General features: G+C 58.7%; 4 protein-coding genes across 4 annotated transcripts; 1 reads left to right on the top strand and 3 right to left on the bottom strand.

Annotated features, from left to right (window-relative positions):
• Positions 1-1,424: 1,424 nt before the first annotated feature.
• On the bottom strand, positions 1,425-1,709 carry CDEST_03171 (uncharacterized protein). Its single transcript, XM_062919330.1, has one exon. It carries the CDS (start codon positions 1,667-1,669, stop codon positions 1,448-1,450), a length of 222 nt encoding a protein of 73 aa, XP_062775381.1. The 5' UTR covers positions 1,670-1,709; the 3' UTR covers positions 1,425-1,447.
• A 397-nt stretch (positions 1,710-2,106) lies between these two features.
• On the bottom strand, positions 2,107-4,138 carry CDEST_03170 (Putative peptidase S54, rhomboid domain, Rhomboid-like superfamily). The gene has a single exon (XM_062919329.1). It carries the CDS (start codon positions 3,936-3,938, stop codon positions 2,187-2,189), a length of 1,752 nt encoding a protein of 583 aa, XP_062775380.1. The 5' UTR covers positions 3,939-4,138; the 3' UTR covers positions 2,107-2,186.
• Positions 4,139-4,390: 252 nt separating this feature from the next.
• On the top strand, positions 4,391-5,591 carry CDEST_03169 (Putative translation machinery-associated protein). The gene has a single exon (XM_062919328.1). It carries the CDS (start codon positions 4,877-4,879, stop codon positions 5,588-5,590), a length of 714 nt encoding a protein of 237 aa, XP_062775379.1. The 5' UTR covers positions 4,391-4,876; the 3' UTR covers position 5,591.
• Position 5,592: 1 nt separating this feature from the next.
• Positions 5,593-8,618, bottom strand: CDEST_03168 (uncharacterized protein). The gene has a single exon (XM_062919327.1). It carries the CDS (start codon positions 7,416-7,418, stop codon positions 6,126-6,128), a length of 1,293 nt encoding a protein of 430 aa, XP_062775378.1. The 5' UTR covers positions 7,419-8,618; the 3' UTR covers positions 5,593-6,125.
• Between the last annotated feature and the right edge of the window lie 1,272 nt (positions 8,619-9,890).

Below are 9,890 nucleotides of genomic sequence, written 5' to 3'. Positions count from 1 at the left end.
AGAGGCACCTCGGATCCCCTCCGTACCCCCCCAAAGCTGCCTGTAACCGCAAATATATTGCCGGCAAAACCTACACGAGTTGCAGTTATCCAGTAGATAGGTAGCATAGTAAATCCACGGTTCTCCCTTCGGCTCCATGGTGATTTAGACCGGATCTCACAGCCAAATTTCCATCGTTCAGGATAAAGAACTTGTCTCCCTTGCCGCCGTCCACAGGGGCCAGGCTCAGCACGAACTTGCGGCGTGATGGAGCCAGCGACCGAGCCACTTTGATCAGAAGCTGCGGATCGAGGATCGCCCGAGGCTGTCTTGGAAAGATCCCGTGACGGATCTCGACGCCGGCCACGTTCTGTAGGTTCCGGGGAGGCGGGGGTGGTGAATAGCGGCCGCGGAGTACGCAAATTGATTTAACAAGCCAAGCCATCTTCCGTAGTCTTGACTCCGCGGGATGGACGGAATGTCGACTCATCTCGAGCCTAGCGCGTGGGATGAAATGGCATAGGAGACGGCGGTGCTCGAGACGACCCCTCGAGACGACGCCCCTTGGACTCGGGACATCAGTCATCAACGCTGCATCTAGGTCTTTGCATTCGGATTGCTTTGCTGAGTCTATGGCATATGAACGTTGCCTGGGCCTAAAGAGTGACACTTGTAGGTCTCAGGACATGCCGAGGAGACAAAAGTAGGTGGCCGAACACCATTCCCCCACGTCATTGAGGAGACCGACCAGTCGTCCCGAAATTATATAAACACCGAATAACGGTTAGTGTCTACGTTCTGATCTCCTTTCCTCGTGCGTCTTATTTCTTGCGTGTGAGATGATGTCGACCGAGCGAACCTAGACCGAAGCCGCCAATACGAGTTGCCGCCAACCCTCGCCGATGGGGCTTCCGTTGTTCGTCCCGTCCGATGAGCCGGGCCGAGTGCCAGTTTGGTCTTGAGGTATAATAACAGCCAAGGAGATGCGGGTGTGTTGGCCATGGCGCGCTTCGCCGTCGTCGTAGATAGTGCACTACGTTAACCTCTACTGGTATGTGTCCGACAAACCAGCTACGATGAGTCTCGGCCAGAGGGTGTGTCCAAGGCTTCTCCTTCGGCTTGGCCACTGGTACGAATTAAGTGGTCGTGGCCCCTTTTTCCATACCGTTGCTGTCTCTAGGACGAGTGTGTGGCTTTCCACCGATGCTAGGGGCGGCGGCGACCTGGAATACCAGGGAGTAAGAAACTCCATCAATCACCCTCTTTGCGAGCCCGGGTGCTGAGTCATCTGCGTGTCGTGATCTCGTGAACAGGATGTTGAGCTGGGGGTTCAAAGTAGACGTCCATGGTATCGAAAGAATAGCCGAGGATGCCCTGCTGCTTGAACGCACCCACTCGCCCCCTTTCCCCTACGGGATACGCCTCAGGTGGACGTCACATACGCAGCACGATATCTGAAGTCTCTGTTTCAGCCCAGAGCCGTCGAGCAGGCGTCGGTACCCGCACCCATTCGGACTGCCTGCTCAGAGTGAATGCCGTCTGGGTGCGATGTTTGTCTTAGAAACCCGAGTCCCGGTTCCCGCAATGTCGAATACGATGCGGAAGCTGGGCAACTGGGGGGCCTGGGACGGCCGAACAGCGTCAGTATCAGTCTGGAGAGACACAGCAGAGGAAAGATGTCTCGCTTCATGGACTGGACGAGGCGAGGTTTACGGTAAGGGAAGTACTGGCCTTGACCGGACTAAGAGGTCAGATGGTGTAGTTCGCAGTTATGTGCATAGAGCGGCGTCATTGCCGCAGTATGAGGGAGAGATGCTCCTCCAAGGGCTTTTCGACAACTCTGCTCTTGCGTCGGCACTCAAGGTCAAGCCATACTAAACTAGAGCACGGCGCGGAAGTCATGATCAAGCATCCTTCGCGGCATGTACCGAGCTCTGCAACCAAACGCTAATGCCCGGCATGTAGGTGGGGGGACTGGAGGGGTTCTCAGGGTGACTTCTGAATTCTTCAGTGATGTAGAAGCGGCGTCTGTACACAAACGCCGGATATAGAATACAAAATCGTCTGATACACACGACCCCCTCCCAAGACCCGAGTCTGGGCACTACATCCCCCCCCCCCGCGGCCGGTCTTCTTCGCACAACTCACTGTATTGTACATTATCTCCGCAGAGATTGAGATTTAAAAAAGAAAAACCACATAGTTCTTCAGGTGCTAGTCGGCTTAGGAACCACCGTCACCCACTTGTCGCGGGGCGTCCCTGACGAAGCCTCCTCCATCCTCTCCAACCCGTCATCCCTCGGCGCCTCCCTCTTCTTGAAGAGCTCGACGCCCACGGCGCCCGCAAGCATGCCGAAGAGGTGGGACGGCAGGTCGATGGTCTGCGGGCCCCGCCGCAGGAAGGCGTAGACGTGGAAGCCCAGGATCAGCGCGATGAAGCCCAGCCCCTGCGGGCCGTTCATCGGGTCCGGTGGCAGGTCGAACATCTTGAACGAGTCGAAGCGGTGTGTCCAGAAGAAGGCCGTCGCGACGCCGAACACGGAGCCCGACGCGCCGACGGTCGACACGGTCAGCATGCCCCGTAGCGTGTAAGCCACCAGGCTGCCGAGCATACCGACAGCACCCGAGCCGAGATAGATGGCCAGGAAGCCGGCGCGGCCGACCTCCTCGTGTAGCGCTGTACCCGTGAACCACAGCGCCACCATGTTGGCCGCAAGGTGGCCGAGCGACGAGTGCGAGAAGCTGGCCGTGACCATGGTCACGGCGCGCGGCATGCCATGCACCAGCACGAAGTACCGGTTCAGGAACTTCCACAGCGGCGGCACGCGCCATGCGAGCGCCACGAGCGCGTTCAGCCCAATCAGCGCGCCGACCGTCGCCGTCGACGCCGACACTTCGGGGTACAGCCGGTCGACGTCGCGAGGCGGCGTGTAGACCGCGGCAAAGGCAGCGAGCATGCCGACCAGCAGCAGGACAACGGCGGCCGAGGGCAGCAGGCGCTCGGCGAGCGACAACTGCGGCGGCGCTGCGAGATCGGAACTCGCCTGCTCGGTCCACTTCTGCATACGCGCGCTCATCGGCGGGCGGCTGAGGGACAGCGGCGCAGGGGGGCCGGCGTTCGGGTTGTTCCTCTGGCGCTCGGCCTCCTCCTCGGCAAGGCGCCTCTCTTCCTCGGCGGCCCTGGCCTGGTTCTTGGCGCGGATGGCGTCGAAGGCGCTGTAGCCGTATACCGGGTCCGCCGTGTAGACCTTTTCGCTCGCCGTTTCGGTGGTCTCGTTCTCGAGAGATGGCATCTTCGCATCTGAGGCTTCTCCGTCGACGCCCTTTTCGAGTTCTTTCTCCAGCAGGGCGAGTTCATCCTCGGCCCGCAGGCCGGCGTTGAGGACCTCGTCGACGGGGACGAGCTTGCGGAGGTAGGCGAGGGCGGCGTCGCGCTGCTGCGGTGTAAAGTCGGCCGTGTTCACGTCAAAGGCCGGATCGTCGAGGGTTCCGGCGACGCGGCGGCCCTGCATAATACGCAGGAGGCGGTTCGCGGCGGCGGGCTTGAGGGAAGGGCCGAAAACGGCTCTCACCTCGGCGGCCGAGAGGTCTTTGGCTCGGAAGCGCAGGCCGTCTTTGTCCTTGTAGTCCAGCGGGAGATCGACGTAGTCTCGGAGTATGGGCTCGTTTGTGGGTTCGGGCTTGCGCGGCGTGGAAGAGATCCATCTCCGTGTTGTTGCTGGGAGGTCACCCGTCGCGGCGAGACCCGGGGAGGGCCATTGGATTCGATGGAGTGTCGACGACCATGGCGAGTACGGTCTGCTAGAGACGGGTCTGCGGAGGGATGCGCTTGTTGAAAGAAGTCGTGAGGCGGTAGCCAGGGGGGAACTACAGCTGGTGGTCGCGGCGTGGCGGCTGGCAACGCGCAGACCCAGGTGGAGGAGGGATCGCGAGGGGACGAGGCCGAGTGAGGCGTTCATGGCTCCTGGAGCCGGAAACCGGGATGTCGCAGCGCACTGAAAGCTGTAAACTCATCAATGCGCCGGGTCCGGCCGAGACAAGTGTTACCCTTGGGTAAGAGAAAGGCGGCGTGTGCCTTTGGTCTTGGCAGCAGTATCGTCCCTCAGAACAACGTGTCGTCGTCGTCGGTTTTGATGCCAAAGGTCGTGGTGGTATGTCATGGAGCCGGAAATTCTTTGGCTCGATTTGATCTTGACCCGCGGAATCGGGACCGCGACGTTCGGTCGGCAGGCGGCTGAATCCGTGCAGAACACGCCAGGGTGTGGCTTTAGTGGAACTGCTCAGTTAGGCAAGCAATCGATAAGGAAAGCGGAATGGGGGCTCAGCTCAGGGGGGGGGGGGAGGGGGTAAATCGTTAAAATAAGAAGCCTTCTCCTCATCGGTTGGTTGGTCCAACCCCCCCGGTCAGGAACCCCCCGCCTGCCGGAACCTTCCACTGCACCTTCCACCCCGCGCTCAAGTTCAAACAGCTGGAAACAGAAACAGCTGACAGGCAGGAAAAGCTACCTACAGTGACGTCGCATCACACCTGCCTAGCGACAGCCGCTATCATCCGACTTCTTCTTCCCATATCTACCTCCTAGGTACCTTGCCTATCAAGAGAGACGGAGCCCGACCCCCTTTGCGCGACTGCACCACGGCATCATCGTCGTCATCACACGCCTTCCCTACCAAACGACGCGCCCGCACTCGCGCCCGCCTCGTTCTAGCTCGCTTCGTTTCCCCCAAATCCATCCATCGTCAATATCTAAGCAACGATTCCCGAGCCTGTTGCGTCCCCCTCTTCGGCCAGAAATTCCGCAAAGCCAAACCTCGACGACGCAAGCTCCTCGTCCAGCTCGTCGTAAAGCAAAAACTTTAAACGCCAACTCAGCAGAAAACCAGCACAGCCACAACCATGTCGGCAGACACCCACCCGATATCCCCCGCCCGCTTCGCCGAAGCCGTGCGCGACCTCTCGCTCGCGACGCTGCACCTCAAGGCCCTCGAGATACGCAACTCGATCCTGCACCTGCAGTACTCCAACGCCCAGCTGAAGCCCTATGCCGAGGGCGCCGCGACGACCCTTGACGCCGCCGATGCCTCCCTCGGCCGGCCCGACCCGGACTGCGTCGAGGCCATCCGCGAAAACGACGTTGTCATCGCTCGCATGGAGGAGCGTGTGCAGATTATCCGCGAAGAGGTCGAGGGCCGCGGTCACTCTTGGAACGAGTTCCGGAGCAAGGAGGAGGTCGAGTCGGAACAGCAGGCTGGTGCCGCGAATGGCGTGAATGGAACGACGACGGCGACGACGACGAATGGTCTTGGTGCCGCGAGGGCGGAAGAGGAGAGGATCGCGGGACAGAGCGCGCAGGCAGCGAACGAGTCCAGCACGACAACAACGACAGCAGCTTCACAACACCCCGCCTGGCTGGATGGCACATTCCAGATGGGCACGATACGCAACGGCGAGATCCACCTGGATACCACACCCGCCCAGCCTGCGCCGCAAACCAACGGTACGGGCGGTCGCTTGTCGGACGATGAGCTGCGCCGTGCCATGGAGGAGCGGATGAGGGGACTTGGCGACGGCGGCGGCGACGACGACAATGATGGTGGTATGCACTTGTAGTGGAGGACACAGGGTGCGTCAGGCGCGTTTCACGATCAACGAGGCGTTCGTTGGCTTTGGATGCGGGGATACTAAGAAAAGTGGACAAAAAAGGTTTCAGGGAAGAGGAAAATATACCCTCATATTCCTGCTGTTGCTTGCTAGCTATGCCATGACAAAAGAGAAGAAGCAAAAAAGAAAAGAAAAAGAGATAAAAGCTTCATCGCAACTCTGTGCGTCGCCAAGTGTGTAGGAGCTAGAGAAACGAAGAATGAAAAGGAGGGCCATATGTTGTTGCCCTTGTATAAACGTCAAGCCAAGAATCTTTTAGATGCCCAAATTCCGTGTGCTTTCTGCTATTGCACACATCTCTTAACGCCGATGCCGTTTCCCTGTCCTAGTAATGCAAATGCTCCAGCCCTGAACGCTATGCCTCCCCAGGAGTAGTAATGTAGTTGATGATCCCAAGAAAAGAAAAGGGGGCCCGAAGAAGATGGAGGGGGAAACCCCCTGGGCGCTGCTAAGACCCGTTCATTCGTCTAAGATTTTAAGGACGTCATGATACCGCCATGGGAGTGGTGACAGTGGTTGGTGTGTTTTCGTCGACTTTAAGGGCGATAATAGGGTTGGCCGACGCTTTGGGTGTGATGTCAGAGTTATCTTTGTACGCGGTATCGGGCTTGGTGCCGTTTGGCCGTGCCTTCAATGCCTGTCTGGTGGTGGAACGAGAGCTACGAATCGTTTCCAGCTTGGGCCGCCGTTGAGGACTTGACTTTCCTAGCGAGTCCCAGGTGCGCTGCTGGACAAAGTCGTCCTCATCCGAAGAAGTCTCCTCGGGGGTCATGGGAACGCGCCTGGCACGGGCGATTCGCCGCCGTTCCACCAGTTCGCCGTCCGAAGATACTTCAGACTCGAGTGAGAGACTTCGGCTGCGAGTGGACATGCCCCTGCTCGAAACGGTGGTCCTCCGGGATCGTCCGCCGATGAGCGAGTCAATCAATTCCGACTCCGAAGGGGTTTCTTCTAGGCGGGGCTTCTCCCCTTGCCGTAGCCTCTTCCTGAGCGCCTTTTCGCGGACTAATCTGTCCAGGGGAGGCTCTTCGGATGCCATCGTCCTCCTGCTCCCGACAGTGCTAGTACTCCCGGTGCGAGCAACGGGAACGCGACCCTCCATAAGTTTGGCCGGCGGAGGCGGTTGCAGCATCCACTTGAGGGCGTCCGGGCGAGAGGGTTTGCTCCCTACGATGGGCGGATGGTATTCGTTGACGGGGGGGTTTCTCGGCGTACGGTAAAAGTTCTCGCGGTCCTCGTCCGTGACGGGCTTCTCGAGTCCCAGCTTCTCCTCGACGTAGCGGCCCGCTGTGTTTCCTGCCTTGGCGATGTTGTCCATGAGCTTGTGGCCCATCCCGGTCAGATTATGGCCCCACAACTCCTCGTCCTCTCGCTGGTACAGGGCCCTGTCCCAAGCATCGCCAGAGAGCTTCCGGGCAGTCTCGGCGCTTGTGGTCGGTGTAGCGGGAATGGTGCTCTCGGCGACGGTGCTGGCGTGTCCAAAACTTGCGGCGGTGCTCGTCCTGCCGGCACTCGCCAGTCCTCTCTGGCTCGGGTTCTTGCCTACCGACTTCTTGGGTAGGTGGGGGCCAGCAGCCATCTCCTCGGCCCAGAAGGGGTTGGTGTGGAAGGGATCCGGATGGCGGTAGAGCCCTGGCTGCTCCATCTCGATCTTCCTCTTGATCTCTCGGTCTTCCTTGGCCTTCTTCTTGGCCTTCCGGAAGGCCTTCATCTCGTTACATGGCGTACAAGCGAGGTAGTAGAATATGGCCGACTGAATGGCGACTGGTAAAGACATGTTTGCGGAAGGGCCGTAACCCCGGCGCGGGGAGAAGGTCTAGAGTGTAGTCGGTGTCTGGAGGCCCACGTATACATGGAAGGCAGAGCTCAGATCGGGGGGGTTCGTGAGGTAAGTGGTGTTGGTCGTTGGATGGGGGTAATATAGACGGGGTGTGTTTCCGCCGTGGTGTCGAATGGTTCGCGAGGGAGACAAATGTCAACGTGGGAAAAGAAAAGTGACAGGAACCACGGGGAAAGTATAGTTCGAGCAGGCAATGCGGATGTTAACGGTACCCTGAGGTAGATAGGATAAAGCGGCCTAAGAACCTGAGATGAGATGCTTAGGGAGAGGAAAGGACCGCGTGCCAGCGCCAGAGGGGAAGCTTAAAGCGCCATTGAAGTGAATCACCGGCGCAGGGCCCAAGACACAGTTTCGGTACGGAGGCGCAAATGCTTTAAAAGTGGCTCGGCCTGTGCGACCTCCCTGGGTACCGGGAGTATCGAGAATTGGTGTTGGCCGAGGGGAGCGGTTTCAAGGCTGAGTGACGGTGCTGTTTTCGAGGGGTGTAAGAGCAGCACGGTACACCAACAGTGCAAGTACCAGTCCAATGCGGTGTTATCCAAGTCCAACACTATGCAGTAGCAGGGCGTGTAGGCGAGGCCGTGAGCGCGATACAGAGAAAGAGAGAGAGATAGAGAGTGTGTGAGAAATGGGAGATGGGACCGTAGCGCAAGGGCGGCATTCGGGATGCGGGATGCAGGATGGATGGGCGGGCGCGGACGGACGGACGGACGGGTTGGTTTGGTTTGGTTTCGGTTGGTCTGGCAATTTTGGAGGACCAGATGATGGTTGAAGACGATGATAACGGGTCGGAGGCTTGCGTCGCGTGAGCGAATAGGCGCTGGCGTCTGAATACACTCGGATCTCTTTACCGCAAGACGATGGATCCGCTGGCGGTATATCGGGTGGTTTGGGGGGTGGGAGACTGGGAGATTGGAAGTGAGATACAGGGACGGGAAAGGAGGAGGAGGGGAACAAAAGGAAGAGGGATTGAGGCGGAGAAAACAAATCGAGAAGGGGAATCGAAAGGCGGAAATGAAGATGAATAGCACGAGTCTGCGCCTGGTAAGAAGGGGAGGCGGAGGGTTGCGCAATGAAAGTGCTGGCCACCTCCCTCAGAGTCTCTCTCATTCATCAATCAATTGGAACGAAACGAAGGGGAAAGTGGGTTGGAGGACCAGCAGCGACAGGCGTGGACATGCATGGATTGGCGGGGGTGTTCTTAGGAGTGGGACCGGGGGCGTGGAAAATTATGGATTCTCAACGGGGCGACGATTGAAAGTGGAAAGAAAGGGATCGAAGACAAGTACCAGGTACATTTGTTGGTTCTTGTGCCTGAGTGGTGTTCCCTCTGTCTCTCTCTCTCTCTCTCTCTCTCCACAGGTGCCTTTTGGCTTCCTGTCCCAGAGCCCAGTGCCCAATGCCTCCTATTCAATCAAGCCTGGGATTGTCCCTGGATCGTCTCTCATTCCAGGTCCCTCAGTGGTGTTTTGTTGTTGATTCCCCAGCCGTGACCACGTCCACTTTATCCGTACATTAGATGATGGCGAGAGATTGCGGTCCCCTCCACGGGTTAGGCGACGGGTCTTCGACACCGTGACATCCCCGACGATGGATCGAGCAGCACGCACTCACGCACTCACGCACGCACTCACTCGCTCGCTCGCTCACTCACTCCCAGATACGGTGCAATCAGAGCCAAATGCGCCAATGGTTGAGATGTGTGCGACGCAGGGGGGCAGGACCTGAGGGACATGTTCTTGCAATCTTGGTCTCATTCGGAGCACCTTGTGGCAGTGTGGACGAATCCAGTACATTGATTAGTATCCGTACTCTGTTGGCATACATGCATACCTACCTACTACACAACGATGCATTCCAACCACAGACAGACAGATACACCTCTGCAAAAGATGCGTCAGCCATGCTGCAACTGACAGGCGAACGCGCCGCCTCACCTTCCCTCTCCGGACCGCCAGGTACCAAGAAACACCAATCCGGGGCAGCTCTGTGCCTCGTGCCTGCATCACGGCGTGAGGGCGCTGAGCGCTGTTTGGTCCGCTGCGCATTGCGTCCCACCCGTCGCGACTTGAGCTGCTGGGCAAGGTTACCTGACCTCCCGTCTCCAGAGTCCAGAGTCCAGGAGTCGGAGGGGGGCTTGGCGGGAAGGACAAGGTGGGCGAGAGGAGGGTGCATTGCATTGCAATGCACAGTGATGCCTCGTCCAGCACGTTTCCAGTGTTTCCAGTGTTTCCACCGGCCCAACTTGCTCGAATCTTCTGTCCCTCTTGTCCTGCCAAACGCACAAGCCCAACCAGGGGTGTCTGTGGCTGGGCTGCAACTGCAAAACCTCGAGGGAAAGCCTCTCCTGCACGCCTCCATCCTCCTCATGTTCGCTAAAGTCTCCTCCGCATCCGCCGGTCGGGGCAC

Source organism: Colletotrichum destructivum, chromosome 2 (assembly GCF_034447905.1).
Source record: "Colletotrichum destructivum chromosome 2, complete sequence".
In the NCBI taxonomy this organism is placed as follows: Eukaryota; Fungi; Ascomycota; class Sordariomycetes; order Glomerellales; family Glomerellaceae; genus Colletotrichum; species Colletotrichum destructivum.
The sequence above is the reverse complement of the archived record's forward strand: the minus strand, read 5'-3'. Positions and strand labels throughout refer to the sequence as shown.